This window comes from Nylanderia fulva, unplaced genomic scaffold (genome assembly GCF_048542155.1).
Source record: "Nylanderia fulva isolate GAGA-0341 unplaced genomic scaffold, ASM4854215v1 Scaffold17, whole genome shotgun sequence".
Lineage (NCBI taxonomy): Eukaryota > Metazoa > Arthropoda > Insecta > Hymenoptera > Formicidae > Nylanderia > Nylanderia fulva.
This window is the reverse complement of record NW_028189945.1, coordinates 3262945-3280544: the sequence shown is the minus strand read 5'-3', so window position 1 is coordinate 3280544 and position 17600 is coordinate 3262945. Positions and strand designations below refer to the sequence as shown.

At 35.2% G+C, this 17600-nt stretch overlaps 1 protein-coding gene across 1 annotated transcript; it reads left to right on the top strand.

Moving 5' to 3' along the window:
* The first annotated feature begins 700 nt into the window (after positions 1-700).
* Positions 701-3102, top strand: tap (basic helix-loop-helix neural transcription factor TAP). Its single transcript, XM_029312202.2, has 3 exons — positions 701-893; positions 1221-1426; positions 1632-3102. The coding sequence occupies exons 2-3, from the start codon at positions 1241-1243 to the stop codon at positions 2166-2168; spliced, it is 723 nt and encodes a 240-aa protein (XP_029168035.1). The 5' UTR covers positions 701-893; positions 1221-1240; the 3' UTR covers positions 2169-3102.
* The last annotated feature ends 14498 nt before the right edge of the window (positions 3103-17600 follow it).

Sequence of the window (17600 nt, the reverse complement as noted above, 5' to 3'; positions counted from 1 at the left end):
GTTGGTATATAGTTATATGTTTTATTATATTTATTGAGGTAAACGCCTGCTTGTCATTTACCCGTTGTACTTTACAGATAGAAGGTTCACAAGAAAGCTTTATTAGAAAGTATATTATTAGTAATATATTGATACAATTTTTCTTTTCATTTCTTCTTTTGCATATAATAATAAAAAGACACATGTTATAAACTGTTTAAATTTTTATAGAAAAAATTTTCGCGTATAATTAATTCTTAAAAATAAAAAGAAAACTATTTTATATCTTACGGATTTGATAATAAAAAAAATGTCAAACTCAAGTCTTTTCATTAATAAAATGTTTTAAATGTATATCATAAAATTGAATAACTTTAGTTTTTAAATATTATGTGTGTGCACATATATCATAATTTTTCTCCGTAACTGGAGTAAAAACGTGCTCAAGAATTGATTGGGGGCTGCTTGTACACGATAATCTCAAAGCGGTGTAATCGTCCTAAAAACCTCTAATCTTCTAACAAGGCGGCTACATCGCCATGGCACGCGTCTAATACATACACGAAAAAGAGCGGGGAGAACGCTAGAGGTACCCCTCTATAATGATTATGGGGTGAACCTACTCGGTGCCCCATAGAGCCTTACGGTGGCCCTGGGTTCGCGTGGAGGGGGCGAAATACCCCCGGGACGGTATATATGTTCTAAGAGCCCCTTGCCACATGCACAGTACCAAATTGTACCCTGCCTAGTCCGTTCGTCAGCGAATTCTTATTTTCTCGTTGCCCGTTTTGACCCATCGCTTCCGTCATACGAATTTAATCGCATAGTTTTTGTCTTTTAAAAAAGTGCAGTTTCTACTCTGTGTTGTGTGCTATTTCGGGAAATTTATTGTTCTGTCTCCGAATTGTTTGAAGGTATATTGAAGAGGCATTTGGCAAAGTTTTCAATTTAGAGTCAACGTGAATTATGATATGATATGGAAAACTTTATGCTACAAAATTTTTTTAATTTGATAAAAGAATGTTGAAAATTTTTATCGAGATTATAGAAAAGTGAAAGAATTTTTTTTAAAGGATTTTAAAACAGAAAAAAATACTAATTATAAAATATAAAATTGTAGTAAAAATATGCATATATATTTTGAAGAAAAATCTTTTTGATCTTTTCAATGTGCAATCATAATATGCAATGATAATACAACTTTGATTTATATAAAAGTGCTTGATTGTTTTGCATTGTAGTATAAAATACAAACGGAGCGATGTCGTCGGAGTACTCCTTCTGTAGCGAGGGAGGTTTCGACGAACTCTCGAGCTCCTCCGATTCCGGTTTCGACGTGAGCTTTGAATCGCCAAAGCACGAAGTATCAACCGACTCTCTCTTTCCCGCGGCTAAAGAAGAGAAGCGCAAGAAAACGCGAAATACTCGTTGCAAAAGTCCCACGCAGGTACATTATAAATCAATAAAATTTATTTTCATCTAAATTTTTCAAAAATCTTCTTAAATGATATCCAAATTTAAGGCATTTTCTAATTACAATCTTTATCTACTTCCTTATGCAAAATCTTTTTTTTTTATTAGTCTGCTTTCTTAGAATAGATATCTGCTCTAAAAATGATCAAGTTTCTTAATTTTCTCGTTTCCACGAACAGGTGTTGAGATTAAAAAGAAACCGGAGGATAAAAGCGAACGACCGCGAGCGTCACAGAATGCACACCCTAAACGACGCTCTGGAACGTCTGAGGATGGCCCTGCCGACGTTTCCCGAAGATACTAAATTGACAAAGATAGAAACGCTTCGTTTCGCACACAATTACATCTGGGCGCTGTCGCAAACCCTGGGTAACTCCGAGGGTGGCGAGATTACGGTGAACGTCGGCAACGTCACCGTCAGCATCGGCGAGACCGGCAACATGATCACCTCGTCGACCGGAAGCTGCGCGGTGGCAGCCCAGAAGAGGCTGGGGCCTCAGCATACCGCGAGCTTTCCTTATCCTCCTCAGGAACGATTCGTCGCACCGGAGTGGCAGGAATATGACTGCTACAGCGATCAAAGTGTGAGTCCACCGATGCAGTACCAGTCCTGCTACGATCAGAGGATGTACCAGGTTCATCGCCCTCAGCATCAGCTGCCGCCGCCACCGCCTCATCACCATATGCCTCATCACAATATGTATCAGTGTCTTTAGACTACGCCGACGGCATATGTTTCATTCGATGGCTCGAGCAGTTCATTTCTTCAACGTTACAAATTCATTTATCTTCTTTATACGCGTCATAATCAGTGTTGCAATATTGAAAGAGATACAAAAGCAGATATTTCCTGGATAATTGCATTAAATAGAGGAAAAATTAAATCACAATATGTATCAGTGTCTTTAGACTACGCCGACGACATATGTTTCATTCGGTGGCTCGAACAGCCAATTTCTTCAACGTTACAAATTCATTTATCTTCTTTATCCGCGTCATAATCAGTGTTGCAATATTGAAAGAGAAACAATGGCAGATATTTCCTGAATAACTGCATTAAATAGAGGAAAAATGGAATATAATTGCATCTGAAAAATGGCTGAAGAGTGTATTTGTCCAAAGAACTGATGTGAGTGTAAAAAGAAAAGACAGTGCTATGATTATATGTCGTTATCTACTTTATAAGAGAGTATTTTATTCGAGAAAAATCGCATCGGGTTTACGATGCTTATAGAGTGGTTGGGGTGGTTTTCTAATTCTTGCTTTTAATTCTTAATGAGTGCATTTTCTTGTACATCAATAAAAAAGAACGAATTATAAATAATTAAGATGTACAATGCTATTTTTGCAAGAATGATGATTGTATAAAGTACATTTTATTCTAATTTTGCCAATATTAGAAGTAGTTTAATCTAATAATTCAGTGCGGAAACAAATGCCTGATTTACATCAATTATATATAATTAATAATTTATGGAATTTTTATGTTTTTTAGTTACCGTACTATCTGCGTTCCTTTTATTCTAGTCATCAATATTTTTAGTTGATCTCGTACACTCGATCTCATTTTTGTTCAACGCATCTTAGGCTCTAAATTTAAGTTAACTAGCAATATATAACGTCCGCCAGTGCTCTTATCGAGATTGCCGACATAGGGAGAATATATTGTACATAATTTATACTTTATCAATAAAAGCATATTTTATCTATCTAGCCTGCGTTGTCAATTATATATTTAAATAATATGTTATTTATTATAACACATTTTTAATTCTCGTATTTTAATATTATAGATTTAATTAAAAACACATCCAAGGAGTGAGATTAGAAGCCACAATTTATTGGCTGCATTCTTCCAACGAAATACTTTGATCCACTTTACAGGAATGAAATGATGGCTCGAGAATGGACGAGCACGTGCCAGGACACGCGTCCTGCACTGAAGCCACCGCAGAGCAGATGTATCACAAATTGTGCCTGAAGTTACATCTACCCATATAATCCGAAGGATTACATGTAAAACATGACTGCGAAACGATCAATCGACGTAAGTGTTGAATAATCAATTTTCACAATTAGCCAGTCATCCTCAAATCAGTTCTCTATTCTCATTTGAAAAATTTCTTACGCAAATTTTAGATTTCACTATTACATAACGTTAATTATTATGCTTTATTACAAAGATATTATGCAAATAATAATTTAATTAATTATATATGTGAATGTTGCGTGAAAAATAAAGAGAGAGATTAGCTATTAAATTTTAAAATCTTAAATATATAAAGTTTTGAAAGCAACAATATAATTAATAAATAAATCGTTTGATATATAAATTAAATTAAAATCAATATAACATTTTTTTCAGCAATTATATTTTATAAGTATATAAAAATAATTTAGAATTGAAGTAATCTTTTTCGAAATATCCATGTGATGAGAAACTTTATTCGTAACATCTCTTTATTAAAAATTCATAAATTTTATTATACTTAAGAAAGAATAGCTTATTATTATGCAAAAGCTTCTCGATGAAGAAAGCGATTTGCATAACGAGAGCAAGTGCAGATCCCCTCGTTGTAACGTGAGGGCTAAGTGTTAGCAAAATAAATAGGAGTGTTCGATCGCTCGATCAAACGCAGAACGAGTGAGAGAGGATCTGTCAAAACAGTTCCGGAGCGTCCAAAATGGAAGGATAATATTTTCCTGTCTCGTTCTCGAGAAAATTTCACTCCACTTCCGAGATCCATCCCTTTCACCCGTTCACTAGGATAATATTGACTTACGATTACGTAACTATTGTGGAAATATTATTCAATTATAAATTGTATCTAAATTCGAGGTTTCTGCTCTTATTTTAATGTATAATAATCTTTTTAGAATTTAAATTTAAGAAATATAAGTTCGGTTATTATAATAAGATCAATTCTAATTATTTTTTTGCAAAAATTAAATAATGCTTGTTGTGTCAATTTTATCTTGGAAATTAATATTTTTAGGAATATGTAAAGAAGGTATAACAAATCAGGGTTAATTCAGGCGCATCCATCAAGACTACTGTGTGAACAATAATTTTCTATACAAGATCTATTTGCAAACAGCGTGCAAGCTGCGACGAATCCGTTAGTACGCTCGATCGTTTCCCCAAATCTCGCCAATAATAGTAATGCCTCAATGGCACTATTATGCGGACGATATATCAATGTGTGCATAGTGCGCGACAGACGGCCAGCATCTATAAAGGTGTTGGATTTTGGGGGATTCAATCAGTTTTTGCTAAGCGCTTACACCCTGTAACTACGTCCACGTAGTAAAAAAAAGATAATAACGGACGCAACAAACAGTTCTATCGCCCGTTTTTATCACATAGAATGTTTTCTTGATTATTTTTTTTTTAGATGAATCCCAAGCTGATTTATATTTCTCTCTTTCTATATTTTTTTCTTCTACTATTTTATTACTCGTTCTATTAATAATGATTACATGTTTATTGTATCAAACGTCAATTAATTTTTCATTACTAAAAAAATTTGACAGCTAATTGTAAAACAATATATAATCTTGATTATTTTCTAAATTTCGCGAAAAAAATTTTTTTTCAAATATGTGACAGTTCGTAAATGCGGGAGCATCTACAGGGTTCACAGATAAAACATTTAATGGCTTCTCATTATTTTTTAGAACGTAGAATATTTTTTTGCACATTGCAGACGCAGTGATTTCGCTTCGATCGACCTCTCGCCGAGTCGTTTCCGTCGAGTGCGTATATCGATCGCGACAGTCGGCCCTCATTGTACAGGCGCGCTGGTCTGTACGGTGACATACTGGTGGCTGACAGAGAGGTGGTTCCCCCTATAAAGAGAGGGAACGGTACGGTCACGAGGGGAACCGGGCATGGGGGCACGGTCATCAGGAGGGTGAGACGGTCTTTCCTAATTCAGGAAAACTCGTGAAATTACCTTGACCGATCGTTGAGCACTTAATCGAAGATTAATGGCCGTGGCCTTTAAAGGCCAGAGCTCTTCGAGAACGACTTGTTCTCTCGCTGGAAGTCTAATTTGCTTCACGAATCAGTAGTCACGCGTCATTCTTGATTAACAAACTCCGTTTCGTCTTTCTAGACTCTAGACAATTGCAATGTTGCAATTATTCAAAAAGCGATGCGTTGAATTCTTCTTCGCTCTGTCACTTCTTCTTTTTTAATTGATCAAAATTATCTGATTATTAAAATCCTAATTATATGAATTAATCGAAAGTTTATTCGCAAACGCGTATGCCTAGAACGGGAAATTCGGTAAGGATCGTGTTTCTCTCTGTCTCCGCATCTGTTTAGATGCAGCGCGTGCAGGGTAGCCGGCTTTTCATTGCAAGTCGGCATTTGCAGGCCTTTGTGGTAAACCACGAACAATGCCGGTTACGCTCCACGTTCAACCAACCCCGATACATCATGAAACTCACTACGATTTCTCCATTCGCGATGACTCGCCCGCGCTAAAATATGAAAAGCCTTATTTGAGTTGCGGCCGATCGGCGCTTCCCTCCGTATCTCCTCAGTATCGGGATTCATGAAATTAATTAGAATGGACCGCGGATTAATTCACCCTCGCATGATGCATCGCCGGATAAATCTACAGAAGAATGAGACGTGCACAAATTATACTGTGTATTTATGCATAGGTGTTATTAAGATTAGTAGTACTGCGAATAGAAAAATTAACAACGAAACGCTTATGAATTATTAATTACATGAATATAGAGACGAAATCGTATTATGCTTCTAAAGAGAATATTTGCTTGGATATAATTAAAACCATAATTTATTTGTATTATCGTAATTTAACTTTAAAATATCAAAACCAGATACATTGTTTATAATTTTACGAAGAATAAAACTTGATGGAAAGAATTGAGTCATTTATTTGGACATATGTGTATAGAATATTTAGATTCCATGTAACACAAAACTGCTTTATTGAAATTAATTTTAATAATGAAATGTAACAAAGCTTCGAATTTTTTCTGAAACTCGAGTAATTTGTACTCGAAAACATAATTTCGTATTTCGTAATTTGCATAATAAAAGTTCAACGAGAATAACTCGGTATGAAAACCTTATATCCGGTAGCCGTTATACTTTGCGATTCTATAATTATCGGTGTCGCGCAAATTGACGGTTTCGTAAAACGTCTAGTCGATGACAGAGACTTGACGAGAATTGTCGCGTACATAACACGTAGACAAACGTATTCATGTACGTATATATACGCATACGTACCCTATAGTTTGACTCCAGTGCTAGACGCGTTAAGGGGACAGATGTATACGGTGTACCCCAGTGGTGCGCGTGCCAACCAACCTCCTGCCGTGCCACCTATTCAAGACTATAATTTACTTGAAGAATGCCCGACCCAGCCAGGCATTCATCCCGGAGTGACGTGGGTTTGCTGCTTTAGATTTAACGGCGAGGATCTCGATCGCGAAGAATCGATCGCAAGTCCGATTGCCACCCATAAACCTCGACGTTTGTATATCTGCGACGAATCGTATCTGTCACAACGATGACATTGATATTCGTAGGCGTTCAACAAAATTAGCCTGAATAGTTTTCAGAATTTTTCACGATAAACTGCAATCTAAAGAACTAACTAGTTTCCCTAACTTTTACCGAAATCAGTAATATCCCAGCAAACACCGATATTGTTACATTGCTATAATAAAACGGAATATAACAGGTAATATAACGTGTACGTTACATGTAACATCCATGTTAGTTGTAATTTTCCACTCATAGATGTAACATTTTAATATAACATATATTACATTGTAGTTATATTGTAATTATATACCAAATAGCACATTGATGTATTGATAAGTCAGTGCTATCTTGGGATATAATGACAATATAACTACAATACAATGTAATATATGTAATATTAAAAATGTTACATCTATGAGTGGGAAATTACAACTAACATATACGTTACATGTAACATGCTTAAGTATATAACATTTATATACTGTGCTTGCTGGGAAGAAATAGACGATTGATAATTCAATTGCTGCGATAACAAATATGTAGAAAATAGCGCAATAAAATTATTCGCCTATTTACTGTATTGCTCGGATTTAATTTTTGCGGAGCGATGCATTTAGTTAATGGCATCAACCGCCTTGACACTTTCGGCCCGCGCTTTAATCACATGTAAAACCGGGATTAAGTCCGCGTGAGCCAAAGCCCCGTCGTACAAATCATTGATTTACCTCCGTTGTGAGACGCGCTCGAAGCACTGACTGAGTGCGTATTTTATTAGGCTGGTAGGGCCGAGATTATGCAGGATTACATACGCGCTGAAAGTATGTTTGATCTCTCGTCTCGTCTCTGCCTCAGTTTTATTCGAGTCGAAGGGGTTCGAAAAAAGACAGTCCATTTAAACCCTACTAAAATAGGGCTTAGCAGACTCATTGAAGCAAACGTATATTTGCTCTGTTTGCGCTTGACTTAATCATTATATGTGCCATTATTAATTTGAAATGTAAATATTAATCAAATAATTGCGCGTTATTAAAAATAGCAATAAATAATTCATACTTGTTTGATGTCTATTTTTATTTTAATTAAAACTTTTCAAATTAATATCATAACTAAATGTATTATATAAATTTATATTTTTGTAATTATATATAAAACGTTTAATAATATTTATATATTATATTATATTAATTGTATGTACTCAAAAATAAATACATATTCTCTCTTTCTCTCTCTATACAAATATTTTATATAAGTTGTTCTCATCATTTCTATAGCGATTATCTACGTGTTACATCTGATCTGGAATTCACCTTTAAAAGATGTATCTGTACAAATAGTGGATATAGAGTTTCCTTTTTATGGACATAATTATTGAATCGCTAAACGGTTTTCCCTAACTGTTTAAATCGTCTTTTTACAAGAAGTAATTTAATATAGTAACCAAGCAGACCTTCGCGTTTTGAAATCGTTAACTACCGTTGTAAAATTAGTAATTTAATATCTTCATACCTTCTTTCACAAAAAATATTCAATGGGAAGAAGTTACTAGTCTTATTTCACGGAAACGTTGCTTCTTTGAATGGAGCAATCATTAAATACCGACGATCAGTTGAGCATAAAATCTGACCGACACAATGAAGAATCGTATCTTGTTCTAAAAAAATAATCTTATTCTAATATATATACAAAACTTAAAAAAAATTATAAGCATACGAATTTTTAAAAAAATCGATACATTTTATTCTTCCTTTTAGACAGAAAATTAATAATATTGACTATACTTTGCATTCATCGAAGTGTCAACTCTTGTTAAACTTGATCAGCTGATATATGATATGTCATATCCCAGCAAACACGGTATATAAATGTTATATACATGTAAGTATTCAAGCATGTAACGTATATGTTAGTTGTAATTTCCCACTCATAGATGTAACATTTTTAATATTACATATATTACATTGTAGTTATATTGTCATTATATCCCAAGATAGCACTGACTTGTCAATACATTAATGTGCTATTTGGTATATAATTACAATATAACTACAATGTAAAATATGTTATATTAAAATGTTACATCTATGAGTGGGAAATTACAACTAACATGGATGTTACACGTTATATTACCTGTTACATTCCGTTTTATTATAGCAATATAACAGTTATATATCGGTGTTTGCTGGGATGATATTGACAATTTTTTTTTCCGAAGTTGAAATCGGCGAAAGCGCGTTGCGTATGCGCGGATCCTTTTATAAATATATTCAATGTTATTCCTACACTTTACACGGCTGCCGGTCCCGTAAGCAGTCAAGTGGTGCCCCGCACCGATCACCCCCCGTCAGGAACTACCCCTGCAAACCCCCTCTCGTCATCCCCCTTCAGTCACTCTCTGGCAGCTCATTAAACACCCACAGCGCCCCTGGTCGCCCTACGTTCTGATTTAACTATTGTTTAGCGTGCACTGTGTGTGTGTGTGTGTGTGTGTGTGTGTGTGTGTCGTCGTCGCCCACACGGAGCGCAGTGTACGGGGTGCTCGAGAAATTAATAGCACGAAAAGAGAACATTTTTCGTCGGCGAAGAAATCCTTGCGGCACGCGTTTCGCGGATGGAGAGATTTAAAAAAACTTAATATGGGGAAAATATCAAGTACGAACGTTATTAATAGAAAATCTATGAGAATACGAGATCGTTTGATGAAAATGATGATACGCACATCTGGAAGGAAAAATCTGTGAATTTAAGGTCTCTATGGATTCAAGGAACTGTGAGTTGAAGAAAAGATCTGGTTTGAGGCTAAATAACATTTTTCCGAGTTTTTTTTTTCGTCAATCGCGTTTCCGGGTTATACCCGTGAATTTTCGAGCACCCTGTATACAGCAACGTTAATGTGTGAGCGATCAGCAACACCGTCACAAGCAGCGCGCGTTCACCATCACCAGCAAAGGGATCGAACGAGCCATCTGTCCTTATTTTGGTATCGTACGTACGAATGGCAGTGGTTCTTACTTTGATGCACTTCGCGCACTTCATGCGATGAGTTATGCAGGCGGGGTGAGAAAGCGAAATTTCGCGCGCGTTTGTCCTTCGCGGGGATAATTCTCGAGGGAGCTGCTAACGAGAGGTCGACAGCGATCAGCTAAATTTGTTGGCGTGCGAACACCTTTAATTTAATCGCGCGACTTTATTTGAAAATTATCACTTACGCTTGAATAAAAATTAAATTAATTTTTATAATAAACTTGAAATGACATATATATATAATTCTTTTTAGTTCTAAACAGTTTTTCTTAAACTATGCGTTCTTATTGTAACATATATAATGTATGTTTTTCGACGACAGGCTCTTAATTATCACTCATTATCCACCTCAGATTTATCCTATCACGGATATTGAGCACCGCCGGAAATACAGAAGTGACGTGTCCTTCTCCCGGTATACACCGGCTCGAGCTTTGATTGCGATCGTTCAACCCCAGCAACGTACCTCACCCCTTCGCACCGTCTCTCTCGTCAACGCGCGCCACCCGGTACATTATTATTTCATAACAATCACACCGTGCACCGGAACTGTCTGTTACGAGAGCGAGCGGCGAGTTAAAAGCGATTATATGACCGATAACGAAAATCCAGTTGTATGCGCTATTAATTTTTGCGTGATGATAGGTCGTCGTTTCGCTATTAATATCTTATCATATCTTTATTATCACTATATTATATTCTTAGCTATTTTCAGAATTTTAAAACTTATAGATGACAAAACATTGCTCATCTGATTTAAATTGCTTTCCTTGAAATTTATATTAATGGGGTTGAATTGTAAAAAAAAGCGCAGTGTTCCAAGAGAAGGCCTTAAGAGCATTTTAGCTTTTTAATTACTTCCATCGAAGTATAGTGTAACAGGAGAAGATGGACAATTGACCATCGGTTTGTCCGGTTGTCCATCCGTCTATTGAATCATCTGCCAAAGAGTTTAAATTTCATCCGCGTCCGTTCAACATCGGCAAGCAAGAAGTTAATTACATATCGTCCACTTTGACCATAAAGGACAAAAAAGCTTTTACTCGCTTGAATGATTCCATTCATTCTCATTTCTATTTCTATAGACTCTCTAATGCAAGATTTTATATATAATTAGTAAGTCAGTTTTATCTAATTATAATACACATTTAAATTAATTAATTATATAAATTACAGAAACTAAATAATCAAAAAATTAAATAACTGTACGCTTTTTAAAGATTTGTATATAAAAAAGTGTATGAGATTTATGTGAATGTGTGCTTATAGACAGCAAAAACTATTTGTAAGAATAAATGCATTTATTGACTATGAGAATTTTTTTTACCGAAAGAACAGATTTCAAGAGATTATGTTCTTCGTTCTCGTGTGCTTTAACGTAGCTCTTCTCGGATAAAAAAGTTACGTATTTCATGAATATATCTCTTCTTTCACGCGAACCTCCGGCTTTTCTCACGCGTCCTTACGAAACGGGCGCTTCTGACCAGCATCTCTTTCTGGGCCACCCGAAAACCCTGGTGAAGCGTGCGCTCCATTTCACGGTTATTTCCTAAGAAGCCGACCGAGACGCGGTCCTTTGAAATGCACCACTTCGCGGCGAAGATCTGAGGCGAGCCGCCGAGAAAGGATTTTCGCGCTCTTAAGCCCTCAATTTCTCCCCTTTTCGACAGGAGAGATCCTTGGATGGGTGCGATACCCTCTCTCGATTTACCCAACTTTCAGAAATATCAATTCTACCGGGTTCTTTTGATCCTTAGAACGTAGCCGATCTGCCAGATCGAGCATGAGAAGAGGAGGACCTCGAGGGTGGATTTCTCGTAATTTTTCCTTCCGGTCGTGAGCCCCTCGTGGGAATTTATTACATATCGATAACATCCGGATAACCGTAAATCATCACAAAAAAATACAAGTTCCCATTATGTCATTATAGAATGCAAAAGGATTAAAGGATGAACAGTTGAATAGAATACTTACCACGTTGCTTAGCGAATTTGTTTACTTAAGATTTCCAAGTTGACTTGAAAAGCGTTTTGACATTTATTATAAAATATCGTAATTCATTACTAAATTCATTGGATTTATTAAACACAGAAAAAGAAATCAACGTATTTCAAGGAAAATAAAATAATAAAATATAATATTATAAAATAAAAATATTTTAAATTGCGGAAAAAGACATTTATAATAATGTAATTTTATTGAGTTAAAATCATCAAACTTTATATATAACTAGATTAAACTTACATTATCTTAAATGTAAGTTTAATCTAGTCCATCCATTTTAAGAGGTAACGAATCTATCTACAATCTACAATGTACCATCTACAACTACGATCTATAAATCCGTTACCTCAAAATTAAATAAAAATTTATCTTACTTACTGACACCGATGCACAACAGCGAAGTAATTGTTGATGTTCAAGTTATCTGTAACAAACATAAAATCTAAATTATAGTAGTATTCAAATTAATTACTATTGTAAAAAAATTCAACCACTATCCGACGCGGGTGATTACGTGAGTCGCCCACTGCGATTATTTTTATGTCGCAAAAAATAATTTTAATTCATCGAATTATTATGTCGCCACATAATAAAAATTCGATGAATTAAAATTATGTCTGGGTATAAAAATAATTCCCAATTTTTATTATATCTTGACATAATTTTGGTGGTTGCGCTGCTCCTGTCTACCGCTTGTACGTGTAATTCGCTATTTCTTTTAATATCTTTAAACTAAGCTTCGGATAAAATTTTGGCAAGAGAAAAATCGTCTTAGAATCGAGTCAGGAATACATTTTAAGAACAAACGGTTGTTTTGAATCATCCTGTATATCGTTTTCCGACATATGTATTTATTCCGGAAACGATTGACAAGAAACAAATCGGTATTACGGTCGATATTTCAATTTTTTATCGCTCGTCGCTTCCGGAAGATAAAAAAAGACTTGCGTGGGACAACTGTGCTCGCACTCAGTGAATTTGCCACACTAAGAATTAAGTTATGTATTTTCCATGGCGGTTCGAAACGAGGGGAAAACGCAGAGCAGGAAAATCAAAGTCGCGACGACCATAGCAAATCGATTAGAATGCGGTGTACGGGGGTGCTCGCCACCTTTGTGAAACACCGAACGTGTAATTTCAAGGTAGTTAAACCATTTAACGAGATTTTCATCCCACTTGCCTAAGCTGCTCTAGAAGAACGAGATTATTTTTATTATACTAGACATCTTATTTACAAGTCCATATAGTTATTTCAAAGGAACGTCAAGATTCAAAGTTACTTTATAAATTTGAAAAGTGATAATAAGAATAAAAAAAATACGGTATTAACTTATTATATTTAATTAATTTATATTTCTTAACATACACATATTTTAATTATTATTTATTCTTTTTGAATCTAATTAGCAGTTACTGTTATCTTAAAAAAGAGTATATACCCACAATATTTTTTATTTATATTTTTGTGTTTATAAAATTTATAATATATAAAAGATAGAGAAATACTCGTTGTAGCTGCTATATTATATTTAAATAATTGTTATATAATATTAAAATTTGCCCAAATTTATATCAGTTATCCATAGATGTATATACATATTTTTACATTAGATAGAATGTTCTTCTATGACAAAAATGCGACACAATAATTTGACAAACCACACACACACTGTTGTATGGTAATCCTTTCCGGCCAATTGGCTGGAATCATCACCACACTTCGCCTTCACGCTGCGAACTATCGCACGCGACACGTGTCAGCCACGTGCCGCGGAATCGGAGTCATTATGTGGCACATCTCCTTGTGCGTATATTTGTCTACAAAGTGCGCGTCAATCGCACCAAGAATTGTTCGCAGATAACGGGTGTCTTGATAAAAAAAAACCGGACAGCGATAAAATAATAATCCGCTCATCTACTCTAAAATGTCGCGTGGCGACATGAGTGGCTTAAAAAAAGAACGATCAAGAGAGAAATAACGAACTCAATAGTATTTAAATGAAATATGGTATTATTATATAGAGAACAAGAGTGTTATTTCGGCACTTGGATTGTCAAACAAGGATCCATATGTCGATGAAAGTAAAATGAAAGAGTGTTTTATTTAAAAAAGATATGCCCATATATGTGTGTATATTAATTTATAAGAATAAATAATTATAAAAATAAAAACACTTTCAAATGAAAAAAATATGTAGATAATAATATATTAATTATTTATAAAAATGCACCATGAAGCTAAAGAAGCAAACATATTTTAAATTATTCGTTTTATTAGATATACAAATCTACGAGGCGATGAGAAAGTTCGAATAGACGATGGGGCACAATTAATCGCCACTTCTTCACGCCTTCCTCGTTTTTTCCCAGCGTTATCAACCCCGCGTGTCGGGTTGTCACATCCGCCATCGATCTTCTCTCTTTAAACGGATATCTCGAATTTAACCCGACGAACGACCGCCGGTTACACGTGCGACTCACTCTGCGCGTGAATAAAAACTACGAGAGGAGTAAACGAACGCCTTCGCCACGTGTCCGTATCACCGATCCTGAATTCGACAGCGATTGGGCGCGGCACGTGCCAAACGAGCAGCGTGTAAAAGTGACCGTAATTGAGATATCATAATCAAATGAGAGATTCCCGGCTAATCTCGGTTTCGCACCGCAGGCGCGGTCGCGCGCACGTGCGGCCGCCACGTGTTTGCCAGCTCGTCTGTCAAATTCGTTATTTGTGACACTTTGCGCGTCGATTAGAGGAATTAGCATCAGAATGATCGCAATAAGACGCAACACGTATTTAAACCGATCTTCTACAATTATGGGTAACTAATTACACTTGTAGATTTAATTATTCTATTTTAATGCATCTGTTGAAAAAGATGTCTTCCTAGAAAAGATTTTTAGAGACTTCAAATAATAAGGAAAAGAGCGAGAGGATTAATTAGAATTCGCAAAATTAACGTTAATTATATAGTTTCTTATGTTATATTGTCATAATTTATTATATGAATTTTTTAAATAATCTTGTCATTAAACGTCTTTAATTAAAACAGATTTTTTGTCTAAAAAATGTTGTAAAATTATCGTGACGATTAAATAAAAGAATGCTTGTCTAAAACATAAATTAATATTGATTTTTTTTATAATTATTGTATAATAATCTTATTCTCTCTTATTCTCTTATTCTCAAAATGCAGATACAACCTACTTGATGCAAGCAAGTTTATCAATACTATGATCAGAAAAAACAAGTTGGTACAATATAGAAATGGATTAGACGAATTGTATGGAACGGTATCGCAGCAATCGCCGGAGGATATTGGGGCAGCCTGTCACGTTGTAAATGTTTGCAGCACGTGATGCGCCCGTAGCAGTTTGCAGAAGAGTTCAATTAAAGCGCACGATCTATTGAAGTAAGTTTACACAATCATTTAGGCGAGTACAACAACAAATATACATGTGTACGAAAAGAAATTTAAACACAAATTTTTGCTGCAAATCTCAATAATAAAAAATCAAGAGTAATTAGATACAATTATGGTAAATATAATTTAGAATTGAAAAAAACTGCGATAAAAATATAAAAATTAAATTAAATGCATGTTTGTGATTAAAGATAAATATACAATGAAAAAATTATCTGCATATCCATTTCAAATTTATATAAATGTATTTTCTTTAAAAAGCGTGGACCATTCGAGCGTTATCAAATTGAAAAGAGGAACACATTTTTAGTATATAGAATTGTTATAATTTTTAGATCAACTTACATAGATGTCAACGATTTCACAGAAGCAAAAGCTAAGTGAAACCAGGAACAAAAAGCATTACAACGTTAAGAATATACAAAAAAACCGATACGCATCATTGTCGTTACTATTCATGTCAGGGCTTCAATCGTTTCGTGCTTAGACTCCTCACAAAAGCTCCCCTTGGCCCCATGCGGATGATCATAGGCACCCGCACTTAAATCTGATTCAGATAACGGCTTTCCTCTCTCTCTCTCTCTTTTTTTCTTTCTTTTTAAGAGTACAAATGAACTCATGGTATTCAATCGATAACGGAACATATTAAACGCCCGATGAACTCTTCAAAGATAAAATCGATCGAATATGCATCGACTATTATTTTAGCCTTTTATTTTAGGATGTAATTTTTGTTCTTACTACAATATATATCTTATAAAAGGCTTTCTACAATTGTAATAAATCCTGCGCATTCTATAAACATAGAAAATAATTACAATTTATTGTAGCAAAATTTTTTCGCGAAGGCAGACAATGTACGGGAGGATCCGGTTGCGTCCAAAAAAATGCGGGTTAAGAGTTAGAGGTCGGCAAATTCGATTTCCGTTAGCGGATGTGAAAGGCACCCACCAGGCGATGCGTGGTCCAGGGGGATGAAACAAAGTGATCACATTAGAATCCACTGTGGATCTCGTCGAGGTCGAGATATACCTTCGATCAGATACCTTCCGCGACCGCCAGGTGAGCCAATTCAAGCGAGTAACGCCTTTTGACGTTAACGCCAGCCACCTCTCGTGCGTGCCACGCACCGTAAAACGCACAATGGCCAGCAGATCGTAATCTCCCGGTCTCAGCCTTGGTTCCCGGTTTTACCAGCGACCATTACCATCATGTTTGTACTCGTGTACTCTTACCCTATTGTTTCATTTATTTGTCGGAGCATCGTTAAAAAAGATACACGGTCCTGTCTCGTATTAAAGGATTCGCATTGTCGAACTTCTCCTATTTTTGCATCAATAATTGAACGATAAATATCCCAAAAAATTTTGTGATTTTATATGTGCGCAACATCTGTAAAATATATATTTGAGATTATATGGTAAATTTTGATAGAAATAAAAAAGAGCGATTAGTTCTCCGCCTTTTTGCTCAACATTTTCTTTGCTTTAATGAGTTACGAGGAGACTATCATTGAGTTCTCGACGTGTGAGTCATTGATTACAATAAAAATGGGATTTACCGACTCATCGCATCGCAAAATCCGAGATGGTCGAGCCGGATTCGGGAGACAGGAGTTCGTTCCTGGGGAATACTCGACGAAGGGAGAGTCTTTGTCCGCGTAGTTCCGCGAGAATCCATCTCCTCTTCTATGTCCCGAGGGATTGTTCGTGTATTATATTACCGGTCGCCCTCCTAGGAGCGATCATTATCTCTTTAGGAACTCGAAGCCAGAAATATGGGCCAAATAACGTAGGAATTATTCGCTTTATTAATAATAGCTACAATATTACCGCATAAAGTATCGCCGAGTAATTTATAAAATTGTATAACATTATATTTCGAGAGAATAAGACTTTTTCAAACTTAATTAAATTTCAGAAGTAAGAGATTTATCCCTTCTATCAGATTTTGTATTTTTTTTTCATTTTTCTGTGGACAGATTTTCTTCTTTTTTAAATTAAAACTTTATATTTTCTATACTAAAATTTTGTTATAATTTCTACAAGATATAATATTAGTCAAAATTATATTATAATTGAGGTGCCGATTATTATAGAAAAAAATCGATTTAAAAAAAACAATGAAATATGATATTTCACATTGTAATATTCAAACCTTTTGAC